The 23,332-nt window shown below is 51.8% G+C and overlaps 2 protein-coding genes across 10 annotated transcripts; one reads left to right on the top strand and one right to left on the bottom strand.

The window, feature by feature from the left end:
* Positions 1-53: 53 nt before the first annotated feature.
* On the bottom strand, positions 54-4,205 carry BCS1L (BCS1 homolog, ubiquinol-cytochrome c reductase complex chaperone). Of its 3 annotated transcripts, none has more exons than XM_081242933.1 (8): positions 4,118-4,205; positions 2,498-2,866; positions 2,257-2,396; positions 1,848-2,042; positions 1,481-1,544; positions 1,073-1,242; positions 740-857; positions 54-366 (listed from the first exon to the last, which is right to left on the bottom strand). In XM_081242933.1, exons 2-8 carry the CDS (start codon positions 2,815-2,817, stop codon positions 114-116), a joined length of 1,260 nt encoding a protein of 419 aa, XP_081099059.1. In that variant the 5' UTR covers positions 2,818-2,866; positions 4,118-4,205; the 3' UTR covers positions 54-113. The 3 variants fall into 3 exon arrangements, with proteins under 3 accessions (XP_081099059.1, XP_081099061.1, XP_081099060.1); XM_081242935.1 differs by lacking the exon at positions 4,118-4,205 and adding an exon at positions 3,870-4,033; XM_081242934.1 differs by lacking the exon at positions 4,118-4,205 and adding an exon at positions 3,660-3,850.
* A 39-nt stretch (positions 4,206-4,244) lies between these two features.
* Positions 4,245-21,709, top strand: ZNF142 (zinc finger protein 142). 7 transcript variants are annotated; one of them, XM_081242929.1, is made up of 11 exons: positions 4,245-4,490; positions 4,757-4,908; positions 5,057-5,137; positions 6,455-6,768; positions 9,577-10,176; positions 11,256-11,420; positions 12,338-13,162; positions 15,376-15,553; positions 16,296-19,209; positions 19,847-19,952; positions 21,232-21,709. In XM_081242929.1, the coding sequence occupies exons 4-11, from the start codon at positions 6,489-6,491 to the stop codon at positions 21,699-21,701; spliced, it is 5,538 nt and encodes a 1,845-aa protein (XP_081099055.1). In that variant the 5' UTR covers positions 4,245-4,490; positions 4,757-4,908; positions 5,057-5,137; positions 6,455-6,488; the 3' UTR covers positions 21,702-21,709. The 7 variants fall into 7 exon arrangements, with proteins under 7 accessions (XP_081099055.1, XP_081099054.1, XP_081099051.1 ...); XM_081242928.1 differs by having other exon boundaries at positions 4,247-4,460; positions 4,765-4,908; positions 5,020-5,137; XM_081242925.1 differs by having other exon boundaries at positions 4,247-4,460; positions 4,726-4,908; positions 5,020-5,137.
* Positions 21,710-23,332: the final 1,623 nt, after the last annotated feature.

Raw genomic sequence — 23,332 nt, 5'->3', positions numbered from 1 at the left:
TTTTTTCCTGAAGTGCCAACACCAGAAGGTAGGAGGGAGGTCAGAGAACGGAGTAGCATGGCAGGTGTTTATTGATTTCCTAGAGGAGGAGAGGGCTGGGAACAGCCCGGTTGTCACGTCCTCAGAGACTCTGCATTGTGAATTGCCCCTGCAGGGTCACTTTTATAAAGCATGAAGTAGCCCTGCACCTGGGCAGGGCTGATCTGAGTTGTAGCTTGAAGGACACGATCTGCAAAGGTCTCGGCCAGGGAAGCTGCTTGCCCTGGATAGAACCTCTGGAACATCTGGGTCAGCTGCCAGCGTGAGCAGTGGCCCACGTACTCCTTCAGGTCTACTCGCCCAGGGCGTATCAGGGCAGGGTCGAGCCTAAGAGAAGAAGGCAGCAGAAGCAGAGTCATGAGCAGCAGTGCCACCAGCACCCCCAAAAATGGTCCCATTAGGGCTTCCCTGGTGGCGCAGTGGTTGAGAGTCTGCCTGCCGACGCAGGGGACACGGGTTCGTGCCCCAGTCCAGGAAGATCCCACTTGCCGCGGAGCAGCTGGGCCCGTGAGCCATGGCCACTGAGCCTGCGTGTCCAGAGCCTGTGCTCCGCAACGAGAGAGGCCACAACAGTGAGAGGCCCGCGTACCGCAAAAAAAAAAAAAAAAAAAAAAAAAAGGTCCCGCTGAACCTCCTGACCCTCCTAAGATGGTGAGGGGGTGGAATCTTGCCTCACAGTTTTGAGTACCTCACTCCTCACCTGTCAACATGGTTGGTGGTCATGAACACAATGCGTGCCTCAGTGGAAGCCACGCCATCCAAGGCATTGAGCAGGCCGCTGAAAGTGAGCCGACCTAGACCTTGGTACTTTACTGGGTCTGGAAGAAGGCAGAGATAAAGCGTGAGTGATCATAGCCCTACTTAAAATTAGCATCCCTTTCTACTCCTTACTTACCATGTCCCCCTACTTATCAGTGCGTCTTGTGGACTCATTGCTAACCCAGGTGTCCTCCATCAGCTCTCTGGATTTCTCCTTTCTTCCACTGTTCCTCATTTAGAAACACTCCCCCTTCCATCAACTTCCCTCACTTACTCTCCGCAGCCAGGTCTCGACTGAGAAAGGCAGCATCCACATCCTCCAGGAGCACCAGGCTCTGCTGTGGTGCCACGCTCAGCAGGTGGTTGAGCCGGTCATCAGAGAGGCTGGAGTCTGTGAGACTCAGCAGGCAGATGCTGTGCTGCAGTTCCCCAGCCAGGGCTGTGCTATGGAGGAGGGATGACAGGTAATGGGCAACCTGGAAACTGGTCCTTGGGCCCAGCTGCTTGTTCCTCACTGTACTAGTTTTGTCTCAGAGGCCTAAACCTTTCACCATACCCCGCTAGTGTTCCACATGTCTCATGTTCATCCCGGTTCCTGTTCCCCACATTTATTTCCCTTTCCAACCCCACCAGTCCAGTTTCTCTCCAGTTTGAGGGTTAAGGGAAGTTTGACTCTACTCACATAAAACTGCTCTTTCCGCAACCAGGGGGCCCATAAAGCAGGTAGCCACGTCTGTAGGGAATGCCTAAGAATACAGCCGGGATGATGGTCAGGACCTAAAATGAATCATGTACTCTGCCCCAGATGTCCACATTCATGCCCAACTCTGCTCCTGGAGGCCTGATGACTTTGGCATTGGAAGAAATCATTACCGTAGACAACTTTTCTCTCCCCTTCGTCTATGGGAATTAGGCTAGAGCCTTATATTTGCCCACAAATATAAAGCGCTAGCCCACAGCTTTATATCTGGCCACAAAGACCAGCCTGTTCCCTCCTGTTCTAATACCACATCAAAAACAACCTAGCCAAGACCCCAGCTGCTTCTCACCTCTGTCAGTGTACCACTTGGGGTTATCGATGAATTCCCGGATGTCTCTGACGATTCGGTCAGCCAGACCCTGTTCTAGAACCACAGAATTCAGTGGCCGGCGGCGGCGTGGATAGCCAAAGGGGCGCCATTCAGAGCCCACGGCTGTGTACATCACTGTCTTCCCTTCCTCCTGCTGCAAGGCTAGCTCTCGAGCTGGGAGGGGGGAGATGAGACAAAGCCAGTAATTTCTCTTTGCCATGCTACTAGGCAGAGCTGTGCCAAAACAGTTTCCCTAGCCACCAGTGCTCCCATGGTCTCAGAGCCTCCTGTTCCTCCTCTCCAAGCTTCTCTTCCTTTGATGTCGAAGACCCCATCCCTGCAACCACCACCCCCTGCCCCCATAAAGCCTGTCTGTGCCATCCCACACCTTCCTCCAGGATGCTGAAGAAGACCTTTCGGTCAGTGCCCAGAGCCGTGAAGGTGACAGATTCCCAGGGGGTCCCCGTCTGGAGGTCTATCATCTGCATCTCTCGGCTCCGTTCCACCCGGATCCATTTCCCTTGATACCTGAATAAGAATGGTCAAAGTGAGGTGAACGAATGGGTCAAACCCACCTCCCCTCATTCTCCTTTTCTACTCTCAGAGCTCTCTCTGGTTCCCAACCTTACCAGATAAAGTGGTTTCCAGGGCTGGGGACAAATTCAAATTTAGTGGAGATGCGGCCACTCTCGTGCTGAAGGTACGAAGTCTCGACACTGAGGTGCTGAGTTCGGGTACTGTGGCGGGTGAGCCAGCTAAGCAACCAGGCATAACTCCTGTCTCGAGCAGGGACTTCCAGTGTGATCATGTAATGGCGCCGGAACGCCACCAGACCCAGTTGGGCACCCTTCCGGGCCAGGGCCAGGGCTGTGCCCACACCCACCAGCCCAAATCCAGCCCCAAAGTAGGGATTGTCCTTCAGGGCCAGAACAAAGTCTGAGAGGGGCATCTTGAAAGGAAAACACTGAATCTTACAGGCCCCAAGGCATTTTCAAGACCTAGGGGTGGGGAGCAGTGGAGATGGGACAAAGCACAAGATTAGTTTAGAAAATGGACTCTGAAATTCCTCCCCAACCCACCCCCTCCCCCCCTGCAGAAGCTGGGAGCAGGAAGGACAGGTCAGCATTACTGTGTGCTTCAATATCCTCCCTTTGTGGGGTGGGGTTGGTGTTGGAATGCAAGGGATGGGACTCTGGGCCACTCGCCCCATTTTGCCTTTCATTATCCTGTTCATACCTGTTTCTTGCCAGACGACTATGTCTGGAGATTCCTTAAACCTGAGAGAACCATATAACCGGCTTCACATCAGGATAATGGATGGACAGAATTTTTGTGGTCCCTGGGACCAGCTGAGTTAGAAAGGGGCCCACTGGCCAGAGTTAGGAGGGGATGAAGAAGCTACTGTCTTCTGTCAACCTGTCAGTAACCTCATGCCTTGCTATTATGAGTCATGTACTTCAAATATCCTCTCCTCTCCTTTACATGCTAATGTCCTGTTTAGCTTTTTATTACCTCCCACCTAAATTGTCTCTTCGAAATTAATTTTAGTTCTTGAAGTGGCATCTTAATGGGTCTCCACGTCCTGCTTCACCAAACTGCTACACAGGGGTCCAGCTCTTTCTTCATAAGGACCTGCTTGAATCCCACTACTTTCCCTATTCCAACACCTCCAATGACTGGCTCTCAACAGGTCCCTGAATTAGGTAAAAACTCCTCTGCCTCCACAATACAGGGCCCACCTACCTTTAATGGCTTAGCTCCTAATACTCTCTGTTGAACAAATATACAAACCTCCTTCTTCCTTGCTCAAGCAGTTCTCTTGACTCGGAATGCCCATTTTAATTTATTTCCTCCATTCTCTCCAGTTGAAGTCCCGCCCATCTGCTACTTTCTCCAAGGAGATTTCCTCGAATTCCACCCCCAATAAAATGTGACACGGCCTGATTCTAGACTGTAAGATCCCGAAGGGTAGGAGGTCAAATCTCTTCTAGCACACCTCACCTGCCCCCCTGCCACTTTGCTCTACGCCGGGCACGCAGTGCGGTGAACTGACAGCGGTGACCTCCGCTGAAGCTCAGAATAGGATCCAGAATTCCACAATTCGTAGGCGTGGAAGGCTACAGACAAAGCCCTTCCCGCTCCCGGTCCTTGTCGGTCGCCCAGAAGCCCCCTCCCGAAGCCCCTCTACACCCCAGCTCGCGCCTCCAGCAGCGGGGTTTGCAATAATCGGTCACTCCCCCGCCCCTTACCGCCATGACTCTCTGGCCCTCCCTCTCGATGGTTTCACCCCTTCGCTCTTCAGGGAAGCGCCGCTTCGCCCGGCCGCCGGGTTGTTTCATCTACTTCCCGCCACACCCACCAAGAAGGCTATGCCACTCTGCTCCACAGCTCTCGATGGTACTCTTTGGGCCTCAAGGCCAGGAGGGGGGTGGGGGTGGGGAACGATAGACAGAACCATAGAGTACTCCGCCAGCCTCACAGAGGAAGAGAGAGCGGCCTCCAAATGCCCGAAGTCCTAGAGGCGGCTGGGCCGGAGGCGGTCGCACAAAAGGAGTCACGGGAGGCGGCTCCAGCCGCTGGTCGACCATAGAGGTGAGGCTCCTGCCCGTGCAGGGCCAGGAGGTAAGCGAGCGGCAGCGGGGCGGGAATTAGTAGGGAGTGCGGGTGGAGCAGGCCGGAGGCAAAAGTTTCTCGAGCCCCAGGGTGAGGGGTGGGCCTGGGCGGTGGGAACGCTCGGGAGAAGTGCTGGAGGGAGCACGGCGACGAGCGAGGCCCCGGCGCATCACATCAGCCGCCCCGGTGCCTTGGTCGCGTCACTGCCCTAGACCGCGCCCGGTTACCCGCTGCCTCTCCTTAGGACCATAAGCATGACGATGCTCCATCCTAAGCCTTGCAGGTTACAAAACGGCTTTCCCATTTGCTGGCACTTGTGATTCCCGCTCCGGCCCAACGATGTGGACGCTGTCATCGCCTCCACTTTACAGATAGAAAAGCTGAGGCCCCGAGAAGCGAGAGGACTGTATCTGTCCAAGGCCACGCGGTGAGTCAGAGCCCACAGGAAAGTGGAAACCGGGTGCCTTGGTCCCCAGGCTGGATCTCATCCTTTTCCCAGGCCTTCTCTCTGCCTTAATTTGTCCTTTCTCTTTCTCAGTACCCGTGCCCCGAAGATAAGTTCATTTCTTCCCTAGTGCCCAGCTATGTCCCACCTCACTCCGCCTTCCAGCGGCTCAATCTAGATGACACCGCGTCCTCCTTGGCTCCCCCCTAAGGCAAGTATACTGCCCGAGTTGGAAGACTCCCGAGAGCAGCGATGTTAAGTGGAGGCTGTGGTTTCCACAGAATCCTCTGAGGGCGGAAGTGCCCTGCCCTGCCACCTTCCGAATTTCCGTGATCTGAGGCTTTGAGTTGCAGAATTCTCACCTGCAACCTGATTTCCTAGCCCTAGGCCATTACTCGACCTCCATGACTCAATTTCATGAAATGATTACGGTCATTCTTATTAATTCCTAGTTATTTAGCATAGACTAATTTTAGCCGTGTATAACAAGATATGCAGTTTACTTGATATTTATCTCTCAGTTCTGTTCCAGTGTTCAATGTGAGGCCATAGTCAATTTGTTAGAAATTTCTCCAGGTGTGTTAACTTGTAAGGCATCACTGATTTGATGTCTTAGTAGAAGCCTAACTTTGCTTTGATGCATTTCTGTGTCTGGAGTTCTTCACTAGAATTCCCTTATTTGTCTGACTTGCATAGACCGTTGGGGTTCAGTGAAGTGAAACATCAATAAACTCCACTCAAAAAGCTCCAAGTCTAGGGAGGGAGACTGATAGGTAAATGACAGTGCAGTGTGACACAGTTTCTGACAGAGCTATGTACAGTGTGTCATTAGGACCTCAGAGAGAGAAACTTAGATGAAAGGTGTCCGGAAGCCATCCTAGTGTGAGTGACATTTGTGCAGATTCTTAAAGGATAGTTGGGAGTTGGTTAGCCAGACAAGAGAGATGGCAAAGGGGAGAAGGCCCATCAAGCCGAGAGAGGGATGTGTAAGGATATGGAAGCAGAAGAGAATGTGGTGAGTCTGGGGAATGGCAAATCAATGACAAGTTGAATCATCAGTTCAGAGATCTTTTGCAGAGAGAGGTGGAAGATGAATCTGGAGAGGTCAGCAGGGGCCAGATCATGAAGGAAAGGCTTTGAGCTAAGGAATAGTGAGATCATAAAATGCTAAGAGGGGAGGGGACCTCTGAGATCCCTTGGTCCCACCCAATTTTATTGCAGGTAAGAGAACTGAGACCCAGATTGCTTAGTAATTTGACCAACATCACTTAGCTCCAAGAAACAGTAGTTAAGGTATTGGCTACAACTTCTTGTCTCTTTCCTATTTTGATCCCTATTATCGTGTTTATGCTTTTTGTTCTAAATATTGTCATAAAAAGAAAACTTCTAGGTTAACTACGTATGGCATGCTGCCATGCAAGGAAATGCCTAATTGGGCAGGCACTGGGCTGTGCACCCGCACTAAGTGGGAAGAAAGTGAGAGATCTAATTATATGTTGTTTGGTTTTTCTTCTGGTTGGTTTATCAGCACGTAAGAGGACATAGCACACAAGTTGGTGGTGATGACAGACCCTGTGTTGGACTCACAGCCAACCAACAACACTGGGGAGATGGATGGACTGTGCCCTGAGCTATTGCTGATCCCCCGACCTCTCTCTAACCGTGGACTCCTAGAGCCTGTCCAGAGCCCCTGTCCTTCTGGGGACCCTCCACCTTTGCCTGCTGACCCAGGCTGCCTGCTGGTAGAAACCACAGCAACTGAAGAGGACACAGAGAACATGGAGATCATTGTGGAAGCAGTAGCTGGAAACCTGTCCCCAGGTGCTCCTGGAGAGACCCCAGGTACCAACACAGTTGCTAGCAGGCCAGTGAGACAAGCAACCCTGAGTTTTTGTCTGTGCTGTTTTTGATCGTTGTATATAAATATGATGAAGACACAAGGTAGCATCCTATTTTTATACTTAGAGATGTAATTTGATTTGCAGTTGGTGAATGTTGATTGAAGTCTGGCGAGGTGGTGCACAACTTGCACCAAGCTCTTGGCAGTCTACCCCTGCGAGGGCCTCACGTCTGCTAGGCAGTAATCCAGAAGAGAAGACCTTTCTGACACCTCTGCCCAATCCTTACTTCTTTAGTCCTCAAGGATTCTTTTCTCCATGTTGACCCTCCTACCCAGGAACTGCAGCCAGGGATTAGGCAAAAGGCCCAGCCTCTCTCCACCACCCAGGGCTTGGCAGGGCTTCCTAGCGGTATTTCCCTGCTCTAGTTTCTTGCGGATAACATACTTAACTCACCCAAGGCATGCCGTTAAGAGTGGGAGTTGAATAATTTATATTTACGTTAGAAGAAAGAGTCTCCCCTTTAATCTTCCCACATCTCAACTTCTTATTTTTAGGTAACTTCCCTATTTTGTAACTGTCGTCTTCCAGCTACAGTTGTACCATTTTTCCTTGGTAGTGTACAAAGAATACTGGGAAAGATTAGCTAGTTCGATTGTATAATATTTCTAAACCTTGATGTGGTGAAAGAAATAATAAATAAATTAAAAAGGAACCTGGAAAAACATTTGCAGTATATAAAACATTTGCAATATGTAAGAAAGAGTTAATATCTTTAAAATTCAAAGAGCTCCACAATAAGAAAAAGAAACAGTATTTCTTTTAGAAAGGGAGAAAAGAAATCTACATGCAATTTACTAAAGAAGAAATGAAAATAGTTAATAACCATAAGTATATTTAATCTCACTAACACAAATTCCAGTTTAACTATAAGATGCCATTATTGTTTCTCAACTTTGGCAGAAATTAAGCATTTTTTATAAAACTAGTGTTGGTGAGGCTATGGGGAAACAGACACTATCTTATAGTTTATGGAGTATAAATTAGCATAAGGTTTTGAAAGTCAATTTATCCATGAAACAAATTTTAAAAGACATGTACTCTGACCTAGTAGTTCCACTTCTAGGGATCTGTCCTATAGAAAGAGTCACACACATGCACAAGGATGCAGGAATAAGGATGTGTAGGGCAGCTTTATTTGTAATGGCTGGAAACAACCCAGATATCTATCAGTAAGGGCAAAATTTCATTTTGATTTACCCGTGCTCTGAAGTACCATGAACTGGACAAAAAAAATTAGGTAGATCTAAATGTCCTACTCATAGATAAAAATATCCTTGATATATAGCAAGTGAAAATAATTTTTTAAAAAGCAAATTGCCGGGGCTTCCCTGGTGGCACAGTGGTTAAGAATCCGCCTGCCATTGCAGGGGACACAGGTTCGAGCCCTGGTCTGGGAAGATCCCATGTGCTGCGGAGCAGCTAAGCCCGTGTGCCACAACTACTGAGCCTGCGCTCTAGAGCCCGAGAGCCACAACTACTGAAGCCTGTGCGCCTAGAACCCATGCTCTGCAACAAGAGAAGCCACTGCAATAAGAAGCCCGCGCACCGCAACAATGAGTAGCCCCTGCTTGCCGCAACTAGAGAAAGCCCACACGCAGCAACAAAGACCCAAAGCCAAAAATAAATAAGTAAATAAACTTAAAAAAAAAGCAAACTGCCAAAAAATGACCCCAAAAGGTCTGAAAGGATATAGACCAAATTATGTGTGTGAGGGTGGGAGGTGGTTATTCTTTATATAGTTCTGTTGTTGCACTGAATTTTTATTTAAACAAAAAAATAATAAAGAGAAAAAGAACCACCAGAATAAATGTAGGACAAACCTGGGCTCCACCATTAACAGGCATGGTGGCCTTAACCTTGCAGCATCCCAGGTCCCTCTTCTCATAGGGCAGTTGGAGGACCAAGCAAAAGTGTTTCCTAAGTCTTTCTTTGTCAAGGTCCTGCCAGTTGCTTAAGAAATGGCAGCAAGCGGAGCAACTAGACCCATGCGGCACAATTCCTGAGCCTGTGCTGTAGAGCCCGCAAGCCACAACTACTGAGGCCCACGCGCCTGGAGCCTGTGCTCCGCAACAAGAGAAGCCACCACAATGAGAAGCCCACACACTGCAACAAAGAGTGGACCCCGCTCACTGCAACTAGAGAAAGCCCGAGCGCAGCAACGAAGACCCAATGCAGGCAAAAATAAATAAATAAATTAGTTAATTGATTAAAAAAATAAAAATAAAAATTATCCAAAAAAAAAAAAGAAATGGCAGCAATTATTATGAATGTGATCTGGCTCATCTCAGAAAGGATGTTCTCCGTTTTATGAATTACTATGCCTTTGAAAATCTCTTCACAGAATATAAAAGGAACGCTTTGTCATGTATATTGCAGATATTTTCCTCAGATTGTCATTTTCTTCTTTTGGAAGTTTCTAATTTTTTATTTGGGCAAAACATATCACCTTTTCTTAATGCTTTCTGGATTTGGTTAATACTTGTTACATTCACTTCACAAATATTTATGAAGTACCTACTTTGTGCCAAGTTTTGTGCAAGATACTGGGAATCCAAACACACGTGCAAGATAGACCATCTTTGACCTTAGGGGGCTTTGAAAATCAGACTTAAGGTGTAGAATCAGACTTAAGTCCATCTCCATTCCATGAATGTTAAAAGATTCACCTACATTTTCTACTGGTAACTAACTCCTCTGAGTCTTGGTCCGTCTGATTCTGTGCCTTTCTCTGTCGGTCCTCTGCCTGCAGGTGTCCTGGTAAAGGTGGTGGAGGTGTACTTCTGTGAGCGCTGTGAGCAGAGCTTCGCAGAGCCCACTCTGCTGGCCCTGCACCAGTGCACTGAGACCGTTATACAGCCTGTGCAGGGCCTCACTAGCCCCCCCTGCTCTGTAGAGCTGTCCCCCAGCAACCTCACTCTCCCTGGCCCTCTGCAGGGCCAGAGCCCACCAGATAGCCCCCTGCCATGCCCTGTGTGTAGACAGGAGTTTGCCCAACCCCAGGCCCTGAAGAGCCACTTCAAGATTCACCGGGGCACTCCTGATGCCTTCTCCTGCCCAGAGTCTGGCTGTGTGTTCTCTGCTCAAGATCGCAAGGGTCTACAGCACCACCTGAGGCAGACCCACAGAGCGCTTCCTGTGCCCTGTTCTTTCCGGGGCTGCCCCCTGCTCTTCGGGAGCCAGCAGGACATGGAGCTGCACCGGCAGGCCCATTACCCTTTCCACTGCAGCCACTGCAGCTTCGTGGGCTCCAACATCAAACTCTTCCGGCAGCATCAGCGGAGTCACGGGGCCGGGACACAGGGAGAACTGTCTGCTGTTCAGGGTCTTCCATCCCAGGAGCTGCTGCCAGGTATGAGGCCAAGGACCCAGTATCCTGCCTGGATTGCAGCTGCAATTGGTCTGTAGCAGGGGCAGTTGTTACTAATGCCATGAACGTAAGCCTGAATTGAAGAGAATCCGGGGTAGTGGCTCAGGAGGACGGGATTATTGGCTGACGTGGGAAGGCATCTAGACACCCCGGACCAGGCAGAAAATATGGGACAAGGAGGAAGTCTTTGTCCATGACAATGAATGAAGTTTGGCTTAAGCTACACTGTGGCCTTGAAGTTACTTAACCAATGTCTCTTCTGATCCATTTCAGAACTTTCTGAGGGCAGAAGCTAAACTGCCCATCAGTGGCTGTAGCCATTGGTAGAATGCCTGTAGACTCCCTGTTAGAGCAAGTGGGATTGGGCAGGAGAAGCTGGGGTCATTTTAAAAAGAAACCTTCAAGGGAGGTGGTGCTTCAGTGATTCTTATTCCTCTTGGTCTCAAAAAGAGTGTGGGGTTAGCAGAGGAGCAGGAGGAAATAGAGAAACCAGGCCAGGAGGGGCCAGGGTTCCGATGAGAGAGTTTGGCTCGCTAAGTCTGATTTGTGCTCTGGTACAAAGAGAAGATTCCTCTTTCCTGGGAAAAAGTCATCCATCTTTGCCTTACTGAGGCAGCCGCCTCTAACTGAGGGAGAGAAAATGGATTTGAGAGCACAGGATGCGATCCTGAATTGCTGAGTTGGGTTTCTCAGTAGAAGTTTAGAGGTCAGGGATGTTCGCCCACACTGAGCCGCCAGCCATTAACCCTGGGGACCTGAGCCAGGGAAGTACAGTCTAGTCCGCCCATTCTCTACCTCTCTGCCCCCTCCCCCCGCTGCAGTGACCTCAAAGATCTTGCCTTCAGGGCGTCTGAGGTTGGTGTTATCTGAGGTTTGATTTACTTCAGACGGGAGCATCACTGACAGCTTAGCTCCTGGTCTTCCTATCCCTGTCTTGTGCGGGAATAAATTAATATACTTAGAACCCCCGGATTCCCTTATGCTAAATGGTGGGAGGTGAGAAGTACAGGCACTCAGCCCTGCATTGGCTCCTCTAGTCATCAAGTTCTTTGCATCTTCAGCTCTCAGAGTGTCCCCAGGAGAGGGGGAGCCTTCAGAGGAAGTAGGAGCACCCTTGCCTGGGCAGGAGTCAGCTGAAGAGGAGGACATAGAGGAAGAAGAGGACAGTGGCAGCCAGAACTCCCAGAAAGCCCTGGAGAAAGGCCAGGGGACTCAGCAGTTGGAGGGTAATGATGTGAGGGGGCTTGAACCTCTTGGTGGTGGGGAGGAACGGACTGTGGGGGGCGTGGTATTGAGGCTCTGGGGTTTGGTTTTCTGAGTTTTGGTTCAGATCCTTCCGTTCCTAACACTCCACTTTGACATGTCTAGTGGGAAAGTGATACATGGGCACAGACCCTGGTGACACAGGGTAAGAGTAAATAGAGTTCGCTCTTGGGGCTGGTTTTCCCCAGGCAGAAAGATCTTTTGTGAGGAGGGAGAGGGTGATATTCATAGTATGAAGATGCCAGGGGTTTTTGACTGGCAGCCTGTCTTGTCTGACATTGAGCCCCCTAAGGTTGTTTTTCTGAATCCTTGCTTCCCAGTTTTCCATCTGAGGAGAACAGCATTTGAAACCCATCCCACAGGGAGCATATTTACTGTCAGGTGACCAGGAAGGATCTGATTATATTTATTATCAGCCCTCTATGACCCCAGTGTTCAGAAGTAGGAGTACTTTACCTTATCTTCCCTCTGCTCACTCCCTGTGGGGTTCTTTTCCTTCCAAGCAACCCTACTGATCCTTCCGCCTGCCCTCCGGGTCAAGGACAGGAAGAACAAGAATGCTCCATCAAGATTCTTCTTTTGAGCCTTTCTAGATAAAAGTTCAAGAATAGTGGGTGGCTGGGTGAAGCACTTCTTAAAGGTCACAGCAAGGTCTGAGAAGTCCTTGTGATTTTGTTTCTCTAAATACTTGAATGAATTCTCTCTTCTTTGAGGCTACAGAGTTTGAGATGCTATTGTTTGGTTTCCTAGAAAGAAAGGAACAAGGCCATGCATGCATGCATATTTTGTCTGGGCAAATTGTGGTTCTCCCATTAACCGGCCAGCCCCTAACTATCGAAGAATTTCACTCTTAACCCCTCCCTGCCTTTCCCTCTCCCAGGAGCTGTGGCTTCTGGCCCCGAGTCCCTCTTCAAGACCCACATGTGTCCAGAATGCAAGCGCTGCTTCAAGAAGCGGACCCATCTGGTGGAGCACCTACATCTCCACTTCCCAGACCCCAGTCTCCAGTGCCCCAACTGCCAAAAGTTCTTCACCAGTAAGAGCAAGCTCAAGACCCACCTGCTGCGGGAGCTGGGCCAAAAGGCCCACCGCTGCCCACTGTGCCACTACAGTGCAGTGGAGAGGAATGCCCTCAACCGCCACATGGCCAGCATGCATGAGGATATTTCCAACTTCTACTCAGATACCTATGCCTGTCCTGTCTGCCGGGAGGAGTTCCGCCTCAGCCAGGCCCTTAAGGAGCACCTCAAGAGCCACACGGCAGCAGCTGCGGCCGAGCCGCTGCCCCTTCGCTGCTTTCAGGAGGGCTGTAGCTACACGGCACCCGACCGCAAGGCCTTCGTAAAGCATCTGAAGGAGACCCACGGGGTGCGGGCCGTGGAGTGCCGCCATCACTCGTGTCCCATGCTCTTCGCCACAGCAGAAGCCATGGAGGCCCACCACAAAAGCCACTATGCCTTCCACTGCCCCCACTGTGACTTCGCCTGCTCCAACAAGCACCTGTTCCGTAAACACAAGAAGCAGGGCCACCCTGGCAGTGAAGAGCTGCGCTGCACCTTCTGCCCCTTTGCCACCTTCAACCCGGTGGCCTACCAGGACCATGTGGGCAAGATGCATGCTCACGAGAAGATCCATCAGTGCCCTGAGTGCAGCTTTGCCACTGCCCACAAGAGGGTGCTTATCCGCCACATGCTGCTGCATACCGGTGAGACGGCTTCCACCCTTCCAACCATGTAATAGTGGTGATGATGGCAAACGGGAGCGTTTACTGTGTGCCAGACACCCGGAGGGCTTTGCGTACATTGCGTAGGACTCATCTGACCTAGTGTTCCTAGAGATAAATCTAGTACTTGCAGTTTACAAATAAGCCTTGAGTGTCACTCAGCTAGTAAAGTGGTCAGGCTAGGATTTGCGGCATGTGGGATCTTTTTATTTGAGGCATACGGGATCTTTTAGTTGTGGGATGCGGGATCTAGTTCCCTGACCAGGGATCGAATCCAGGCCCCCTGCAGGGAGTGCAGAGTCTTAACTGGACCACCAGGGAAGTCCCGTGCCTCACCTTTAAAGCCCTGTCGGGTTCTGCCCACCCCTAATCAGGCATGGGTGGGTCAGCACCCAGCCTGTTAAAGCAAAGAAACCCAGACCAGGACAGATACCTTCCTTTGCAGTTTAGGTTTTGTGATGTGCTGTGAGAGAGAGCGGGTGAGGGAACTGAGCCATCCATATATATTATAGCCTTGAAAGCTGTGACACTGAAACATGATCACGTCTGGTGACCTGAAAGTTGAAGATTTTTCAACTCGGGCTCTTAATTGGTTACCAGCATTACTGATGCTTTGAGTAAAAACCAAACCAGGCTTCCTGCTATAGCATCTTCCCATTTGTGATCTCTACGTAAGCATTGGTGGATTGACAAGACATTAAAAAATCTCATCAAAGATTCTTTAGTTTGGGAGGACAGTTTTTAGGCAGCTTGTGGCAAAGCCATTATTGTTTCCATTAAACAGTTCATTTCCATGTAGGCTTTAGTCACAAAATCTCATTTTTCTGAGGCTTCTTAAAACCTCACATCTATACAGGCATACTTTCTTTTATTGCACTTTATTGTTCTTAGCAGATACTGTGTTTTTTTCTAAATCGAAGGTTTGTGGCAACCCTGCATTGTCAGGTGATGGTTAGCAGTTTTTAGCAATAAAGTATTTTTTTAATTAAGCTATGTACACTGTTTTGTTAGAATGTTATTGCACACTTAATAGACTACCGTGCAACCATAACTTTTTTTTTTTTACATCTTTATTGGAGTATAATTGCTTTACAATGGCGTGAACATAACTTATACGTGTATTGGGAAACCAAAAAAATTTGTGGGACTCGCTTTCTTGCGATATTTGCTTTATTGTGGTGGTCTGGAACTGAACCCACCATCTCTCTGAGGTGTGCTTGTGTAGTGCTTTATAGTTTTTTCATATATATTATTTAGTCCGTAATAACGATCTTGTAAGAAAGGCAGGTAAAGATGAGAAACGCTGAACATTTAAATGGCCTGTTTCAGGATCACACAGCTGGTATCAGAAGCAGAGCCAGAACACCACATTGCTTGCCTTTCACCCTAAGGAGAGGGGCTGAGTGGGTGGGCAGGGATAACAGGGAATGGTCCTGAAGGAACATGGCCCCAGCCTCACCTCTTAGCGCTAGGTCTCGACCAACGTACAGGGACAGCTCATCATTGGGCCCTTTAATCTTCATATCAGCCATGTGAGGTCAGTGTTTCTGTTGCCCCCTTTCTGGAGACCAGGAAACTGAGACTTAGAGGGGTTAAATGACCTGCCCGAGGACACACAGTAGTAAACTGGGATTTGAACCACTGCCTGATAGCTCTGTGGTTTCTCTGTGCCTCAGCTTCTTCCTCTGTAAAATGGGGTAATAAAGGGCTGTTGTGAGGATTCAGTAAGAGGAGGCGTTTGCATAAAGTGCTCAGAAAGGTGCCTGACACGTAGTGAGCACAGTATAAATGTCGGCTATTAATATCTTTATTACTGTGTTGGACTCCGGAGTCAGAGTTGTTAACCACTATGTTGTATTGCCTAATTTTTCCTCCTCCTCTTCCACAAAACTGGAACGGGTTGGGCTAAGTGGAGCAGTTGGCCATTAGTGCCAACAAGCTGTATAACAAATCCAGAATGGACTTTGAAGCTACTTTTGAAAAGCTGGGTCTTCGCTTTCCCCCTACCTTCCGTGGCGTCAGGGTGGAAGAGTGGTCGTCCCAGAGGGCTGTGAGGCAGCATTGACTTTTGCGACTAGCACCACAGGTTCCGCTCCTGCTGGGCATCAGGGCGAGCCTGCTGGGGAGGACGGTCTGTCGCTCCCTCGGTCCGCGTCTGACTTGTGTTCTCTCCCCGCTCACCCCCATCCCCACAGGCGAGAAGCCGCACAAGTGTGAGCTGTGTGACTTCACGTGTCGAGACGTGAGCTACCTGTCCAAGCACATGCTGACCCACTCCAACACCAAGGATTACATGTGCACCGAATGCGGCTACGTCACCAAGTGGAAGCACTACCTCAGTGTGCACATGCGGAAACACGCGGGTGACCTCAGGTAGGAGCACACGCGTGCCTCCCTCCCTAACCCAGTGACCTGGAGCTAAGCTAGCCACCTCTCAAAGTCAGCTTCCGGCCCCATCTCTCTTCTGGCCCCAGAGAGACTCCTCCGCACGGCCCTCTGCTCCTGTCTTCTCGGCTCCGCTGCCTCTAGGTGACCTCTGCCTGTGGCCTGGTCTGCACTGTGTGAGATCTCTGGGCTCAGGGGAGGGGGTGTAGGCCCAGAGGAGAGGCCCAGAGACTAAGGTGTCATTTGAGTTCTGAGTCCAGTCCTGGTGAAGTAGATGGGCTACGCTTGTGGCTCCAATCCTGGCCACGTCCAAACCCAGGCGAGTTCCCCTCTGACCTGTGGGCACAGCTGGCTAGGGGGTTTCTCCGTGGCTTTCACGTCTCCGTGGGAGAGTGGGAACTAGGCACAGAAACCTGCCCCGTGGGGCTGTAGCCATGTCAGCTCCTCAGAAGTCCACAGAGGTTGACTGATTCATGATAGCTTCCCTTTAGGGAGCAGTGTAGAGCAGGGGGTAGAACACGAGCCCTGAAGCTAGAGCGTCTGCCCTTCACTTCCTTTGTAACTCGAGGCAAGTTACGAACTCCTGTGCCTTAGTCTCCTCACTAAGATGATTAAATTAGATGATGCATATACAACACTGAGTGTAGAGCTTGGCCCGTAGTAGGTATTTATACAGTTACTGGTAGTTGCTGTGATTAATTTATGATTGTGATTTTTCCCTCTTCACCAGATACCAGTGCAACCAGTGCTCCTACCGCTGCCACCGGGCTGATCAGCTGAGCAGCCACAAGCTGCGGCACCAGGGCAAGTCCCTGATGTGCGAGGTGTGCGCCTTCGCTTGCAAGCGGAAGTACGAGCTGCAGAAGCACATGGCTTCCCAGCACCACCCCGGCACGGCCGCCCCACTCTACCCCTGCCGCTACTGCAGCTACCAGAGCCGCCACAAGCAGGCCCTGCTGAGCCACGAGAACTGCAGGCACACCCGCCTCCGAGAGTTCCACTGTGCCCTCTGCAACTATCGCACCTTCAGCAACACCGCCCTCTTCTTCCACAAGCGCAAAGCCCACGGCTGCGTGCCCGGGGACCAGGTCTGGCAGCTTCGCCGTGCCAGCCAGGAGCCAGAGGGAGCCGGAGAGTGCCCAACACCCCCACCAGACTCAGAGCCCTCAAGTCAGCTGTCTGCCCAGCCTGAGGGGCCAGACCGTGCCCCAGGGACGGTGGTGGACCCCGGCTTGGATCAGGCCCCGCCAGAGACCAGTGAGGAGGACAGTGCTGGGAAACAGGACGGCGGTGAGGTTCCCCAGGGGCATGACCTGGTTGGCAGCCCCAGTCCGGCGGAGGTAGATGAGGGAGGCTGCACGCTACACCTAGAGGCCCTGGGAGTGGAGCTGGAGCCTGTGGCCAACCCGCCCCTTGAGGAGATCACCGAAACAGCTCCTGTGGAGTTCAGGCCCCTGGATCCCTCAGGGCCTCTGAGACTGGAAGGGCCAGATGGAACTTTGACAGAGCTGTCTACCTTCGAAGGTGCTGGAACTTCCGGCTTGGGTGCTGAAGAGTCCATTCTGGAAAAGCCAGTCTCTGCGCCCCCTATAAATCCCCCTTCCTCAGAGGAGCCCCCTAACAGCTGGGTGGGAACCTTCAAGGCAAATCCACCCACTGAGACAGTACCCGTGCCCCAGATCCCTGAATCAGAATCATTACTCAAGGCCCTAAGGAGGCAGGACAAAGAACAGGCGGAGGCGCTGGTGCTGGAGGGGCGGGTTCAGATGGTAGTGATACAGGGAGAGGGGCGGGCTTTCCGCTGTCCCCACTGCCCTTTCGTCACCCGCCGGGAGAAGGCCCTGAGTCTGCACTCCAGGACTGGGTGCCAGGGCCACCGAGAGCCCCTCCTCTGCCCTGAGTGTGGAGCCAGCTTCAAGCAACAGCGTGGCCTCAGCACCCATCTGCTGAAGAAGTGCCCTGTTCTCCTCCGAAAGAACAGGGGCCTGCCCAGACCAGATTCCCCCATCCCTCTGCATCCTCAGCCCCCGGGCACACCGGCCTCAGAGGATGCAGCAGGTGGGAAGCCCCCACCTGCACCATTAGAAGTAGAGATCGTGCTCCCAAAAGATGCTCCTTCCAAGCTTCCTGGGGAGCCAGAGAACATAGAGGAGCCTGTTGCCACACTCTCTGGCTCCACAGTCCCTCCTGCAGAAGACTCCTCGCCCACAGAGGCCCCTGAGAAGTTCCACTTTGAGCAGGGCAAGTTTCACTGCAACTCATGCATGTTCCTTTGCTCTCGGCTTTCCTCCATCACCTCTCACGTGGCTGAAGGCTGCCGGGGCGGACGTGGCGGGGGAGGAAAGCGAGGCGCCTCCCAGACCCAGCCTGTTGTGTCCCTGCTGAGCAGCAGGGATTCTGCTCCCCTGAGCAGTGGGAGTGCAGAGCGCAGCCCTGGTGATGGGGATGCAGCTCTGATTCCAAAGCAGAAGGGGGCTCGCTTCTCCTGCCCCACGTGTCCCTTCAGCTGCCAGCAGGAACGGGCCCTGAGGACTCACCAGACCCGGGGCTGCCCCCTTGAGCAGTCTGGAGAGCTGCGCTGTGGCCTCTGCCCGTTCACCGCTCCGGCTGCTGCTGCCCTGAGGCTCCACCAGAAGCGGAGGCACCCCGCCGCAGCCCATGGTCCCCGGCCCCCTCTTCAGTGTGGGGACTGCGGCTTCACCTGTAAGCAGAGCCGGTGCCTACAGCAGCACCGGCGGCTGAAGCATGAGGGGGTGAAGCCACATCAGTGCCCTTTCTGTGACTTTTCCACCACCAGACGGTACCGGTTAGAGGCTCACCAGTCCCGACACACAGGTGTTGGCCGCATCCCCTGCAGCTCCTGTCCCCAGACATTTGGTACCAACTCAAAACTGCGCTTGCACCGGTTGAGGGTGCACGACAAAACACCCACCCACTTCTGTCCACTCTGTGACTATAGTGGCTACCTTCGCCATGACATCACTCGCCACGTTAACAGTTGCCACCAGGGCACCCCAGCCTTTGCCTGCCCCCAGTGTGAGGCCCAGTTCAGCTCCGAGACAGCACTCAAGCAGCATGCTCTGCGCCGGCATCCCGAGCCTACGCCCCCTGTCCCTGGCTCTCCCACAGAGGGCCCTGAGGGCCCCCTGCACTGCTCCCGCTGTGGGCTGCTATGCCCCAGCCCTGCCAGCCTGCGAGGGCACACCCGGAAACAGCACCCACGGCTCGAATGTGGGGCCTGTCAGGAGGCCTTCCCCAGCCGGCCGGCATTGGACGAGCACCGAAGGCAGCAGCATTTCAGCCACCGCTGCCAGCTCTGTGACTTTGCTGCCCGGGAGCGGGTGGGCCTGGTGAAGCACTACTTGGAACAGCATGAGGGGACTTCAGCAGCGGCATCCTCAGCTGGGGATGCTGGCCAGCCCCCTCTGCGCTGCCCTTTTTGTGACTTTGCGTGCCGCCATCAGCTGGTGCTCGATCACCACGTGAAAGGGCACGGGGGCACCCGGCTCTACAAGTGCACTGACTGTGCTTACAGCACCAAGAACCGGCAAAAGATCACCTGGCACAGCCGCGTCCACACTGGGGAAAAGCCCTACCGCTGTCACCTCTGTCCCTATGCCTGTGCTGACCCCTCTCGCCTCAAGGTAAGGTCAGGGGCTAGGGGGTCTGGGAATGGAAGGAATGCAGCCTGCGGAGTTAAACTACCTGGGTTCTTTAATCCTGACTCTTCTGAAAATTAGCTCTGTGACTTTGGTCAAGTCCCTTAACTTCTCCAAACCTCAGTTTCCTCATCTGTGTAGAGGGTATAATACTTCATAGGGTTGCTACAGAGAGAAAATTCCGTAATACATGCTTGGCATGTGATAAAGGCGTGTAATAGTTTGTAGATAACCTAGATGATAACAGCTGACATTTATTGAGTACTTACACTATATGTCGGACACTAATTTTAATCCTTTCAAAAATATGAGATATACTTTCACTGTTTCCCATTTTCCAGATTAGTAAACTGAGAATTAGGGGTAAGGTTGCCCAAAGACACAGCTAATAAGTGGCAGAGTTGAGACAGGGCAGACCTGGGGTCGGCCGAATGGGTTAGGGTTGCGTCAGAGTGACTGGCCTCGGAGACCTGATTGGCAGTGGGGAAGAACGGGTAGGATCGGTACAGGGAACGGGATTATCTGCCAACAGTTCCTCTGCCTGCTGGCTCTGTTTCCACATCCAGTGAGTACCAAAGGGTACACATTTTCTGGGTGTACTCTGTGCTCTTCCCTCCTCCAGTACCATATGCGGATTCACAAGGAGGAGCGGAAGTATCTGTGCCCTGACTGTGGCTACAAGTGCAAGTGGGTCAACCAGCTCAAGTACCACATGACCAAGCACACAGGTGAGTCTGCATGGTTTTGACAGGCCCGAGGGGTTCCCCTGTGCCCTAGCACACCCAGCCTCCCTGAGGTGGTGTATGTCCTTACTCAGATTCGGGGTGCACAGCAGTATTCACATCAAGGATAGTAGGTAGACTGAAAAGCCAGAATAGCTTCCCAACCCACTGAAAGCCTATCAGAATCAGGAGAGAGGTGAACCTGAGAGTCTGGGCATGTGTACTTTGCAAAAGCTTCCCGGGGTATTATGGCACAAGGTCACCCACCTCTGGTTGAGAACCTCCAACTCACACATGAGTGACTGAGCAGGTCTGCCTGGTCCCTACAGAGACAGGATGGAACTATCATGAGTGAGGAGGAGAAAGTAGAGGGTTCAGCTGTTATTTATTTGTTTGTTTGTTTGTTTGTTTGTTTGTTTATGCTGCGGTGGGTCTTTATTGCTGCGCACAGGCTTTCCCTAGTTGGAGCGAGCAGCGGCTACTCTTCGTTGCGGTGCGAGGGCTTCTCATTGCGGTGGCTTCTCTTCTTGCGGAGCACGGACTCTAGGCGCGGGCTCAGAAGTTGTGGCTTACAAGGGCTCCAGAGCACAGGCTCAGTAGTTGTGGCGCATGGGCTTAGTTGCTCCGCGGCATGTGGGATCTCTCCGGACCAGGGCTGGAACCCGTGTCCCCTGCATTGGCAGGGGGATTTTTAACCACTGCGCCACCAGGGAAGTCCCTCACCTGTTTTAACTTGTCCTTTTTTTCCTCCTGGGTACAGTCCATGAACCACAGGTTCTCAGAGAAGGGTTAATGATGGTGTGCCTGTGGTTGTTGCATATGCCCCCCCAAGTAAAGGAATTAACCAGATGCATTTCAAGGCCCTCTGCCTCTACCCTTCTTTTGCCTCTCCCGCTTCCCTCTTAAGCATTTTCTTTTACTTCTTGTGTTGAACAAGGGATCCATTTCAATGGCTTCCCAGTTCCATGAGTACTCCATGACCAAAAAGGGGTTGGAGTTCCCCATGTAGAAACACTGTCATATTTGAGTATTTATTGCTGTCAGTTGGCTACTTAGGGGTCCAGTTAGTTACCGGCATCCATCGAGCACCCACTGTATACACGGGGCTATGTTGGGAATAGGACACACCAATGTCAGACAGGATTGGAACATTCCAACGACATGGTCCTTAGGTTGCTGCTTGTGTTCCTTATGTCCCGGGATCACAGTGACTCCTCTGGTCCACTGATCCTTGTTCCACCTCCTTCAGTGGTGATGTGTTCCCTGTCCTTGCCCTGTCCTACAGGACTGAAGCCATACCAGTGTCCCGAGTGTGAGTACTGCACGAACAGGGCCGACGCACTGCGTGTGCACCAGGAGACGCGGCACCGGGAAGCACGGGCCTTCATGTGTGAGCAGTGCGGCAAGGCCTTCAAGACACGCTTCCTGCTGCGCACCCACCTCCGCAAGCACAGCGAGGCCAAGCCCTACGTGTGCAATGTGTGCCACCGTGCTTTCCGCTGGGCCGCCGGCCTGCGCCATCACGCCCTCACCCACACCGACCGCCACCCCTTCTTCTGCCGCCTCTGCAGCTACAAGGCCAAGCAGAAATTTCAGGTGGTCAAGCACGTGCGCAGGCACCACCCTGACCAGGCTGACCCAAACCAAGGCGTGGGCAAGGACCCCACCACGCCCACGGTGCACCTACATGACGTGCAGTTGGAGGATCCCGGCCCCCCTGCTCCTGCTGCTCCCCCCACTGGACCTGAGGGCTGAGGGCCTCCCCCACCTCCCGACAAGAAGAGGGTGTGGGCCCAGATGTGCAGACTGGAACCAGAGCTAGCTTGAGGAGCTCAGGGCCAGAGGAAAGGCTTGGCTTCGGGGTGTCAGAGAGGCTGGAACCCTCCTGGGACTCTGGCTGTAGTACTTGGAAGTTGATATAAAAGAGAGACCTGAACCACAGATTGACTTCTGTTGAGGCACATTGTGTTTTTAACCTGTGAGTTCCTAATTTCTTCATCATCACTCCACCAGAGTCCCTGGCTATAAGGTCGTGGTTTACCCATTTCATCCTCTCTTTCCTTCTTACTGTGTCAAGTCCTACTTTCTTTCAGCAGCCTCAGAACAGTTGTATGTAACCGCATGTGCTGTTGTGCCCACTGCTCTATAAAGCATGGTTAAATGATGAGTAGCTTATATAGACTCGTCCAGGTCCCTGACTTAACACTGCCAGGCTGTCATCTCAGTCTGCCCTGTCCCCTCTCAGGCCTCTGTCTCTCCTTTGTCTCCTTCCATCTTCACTGAGCGATTGATTCTGAAACGCCCAGGTCTGCCTTCTCTCTGTCCTCAAGCCTGAATCAGCCCTTGCCCTGCTCCCTATCTCTTTGAGTCCGTTTGTCTACCTGTAGAGGGAGGATTGCCACCCACTAAGCCTCCTCATGGAAGCAGCTTTAATTCGGCACCATCCCGACTGGCTCAGCTGCTGCACTAGAGTTAAAGCACAAGGATAGGGAGAAAGACAGACAACTGGGAAGGTAAATCTCTAACCCAGGATTCTGTCAGTGCCTCACAGTGACTGTATAATTAATCATCTAAATCGGGACACACTGGGAAAATTGAAGAGGGTACTATTAATAATTATGCTGAGACACCAGACATAAGCCAGGACTATTCCAGGCAAACTCTTTAGGAGGGCTGGGATCACATAACTCTTTGTCTCCTCGTTTTGCCCTGTCCCTTAGAAGCCCTACTTGTAGTAAGTGCAGGGGGGCCCCTGGAAGCCCTATTTTTCCACCTTTTCCCTATCCCGCCTGTCTACCCAAATGTTCCCCAACCCTCACAGCTCCCCTTCTTGCCCAACAATGAGAGACTGTACTCAAGCCACATTGAGAGAGAAGCTCTATATTTATACTAGAGGGGCTAGGGAGCAGCAGTCCAGTGGAGACTCTGAGGGCTGTGTAGTGTTCTCTTGAGAGTCGTAATACAGTCTTGGGGTCAGATCTCCTTCCCCAGCCTTTGCCTGGGGAGCCTTGGGGCTTGATTTGTCCTTCCCTTGGCTCTGGACTTTGAGGAAGTTAGAGGTGGAGGAGATAGTGCCTCTTAGGGTTTGTCTGCCCCAAGCCCTTCTCTGGATTTCTAGTTGCAATCTGCCTTTGAGCCAGAGTTGGTGCGAAAGTGTAGTCCTAGATCTGGGTATGGGATTGAACCTATAGCAAGAGGAGGGAAGGAAGGAATTCCAGTGTAGAGTATGCAGAGGGTAAGGACAGGAATGATACCAAAGGCTGGTGAAAACGAAGAAAGGGAAAAGAAAGAAGGTGACAAGTCAGGTCCTAGATTTGCTTGTCAGGAAGGATGAAGTCATTTTGTGCCTAGGAATGCACAGTCCAAAGCCTGGTTTTCACCACCTC

Source organism: Mesoplodon bidens (genome assembly GCF_964165515.1).
Source record: "Mesoplodon bidens genome assembly, chromosome: 8".
NCBI classification, from domain to species: Eukaryota; Metazoa; Chordata; class Mammalia; order Artiodactyla; family Ziphiidae; genus Mesoplodon; species Mesoplodon bidens.
The sequence above is the reverse complement of the archived record's forward strand: the minus strand, read 5'-3'. Positions and strand labels throughout refer to the sequence as shown.

Excerpts from the sequence above, each read along its gene's own strand:
- BCS1L (XM_081242933.1), bottom strand. The coding sequence starts at position 2,817 with ATGCCCCTCTCAGACTTTGTTCTGGCCCTGAAGGACAATCCCTACTTT. Across the intron at positions 2,397-2,497 it reads CCTGGAAACCACTTTATCTG|GTATCAAGGGAAATGGATCC; the intron begins GTAAGGTTGGGA and ends ATTCTTATTCAG. Across the intron at positions 1,243-1,480 it reads TGCGGAAAGAGCAGTTTTAT|CACAGCCCTGGCTGGGGAAC; the intron begins GTGAGTAGAGTC and ends CCTCCTCCATAG.
- ZNF142 (XM_081242929.1), top strand. The coding sequence starts at position 6,489 with ATGACAGACCCTGTGTTGGACTCACAGCCAACCAACAACACTGGGGAG. Across the intron at positions 6,769-9,576 it reads TGCTCCTGGAGAGACCCCAG|GTGTCCTGGTAAAGGTGGTG; the intron begins GTACCAACACAG and ends CTCTGCCTGCAG. Across the intron at positions 19,953-21,231 it reads CCACATGACCAAGCACACAG|GACTGAAGCCATACCAGTGT; the intron begins GTGAGTCTGCAT and ends CCTGTCCTACAG.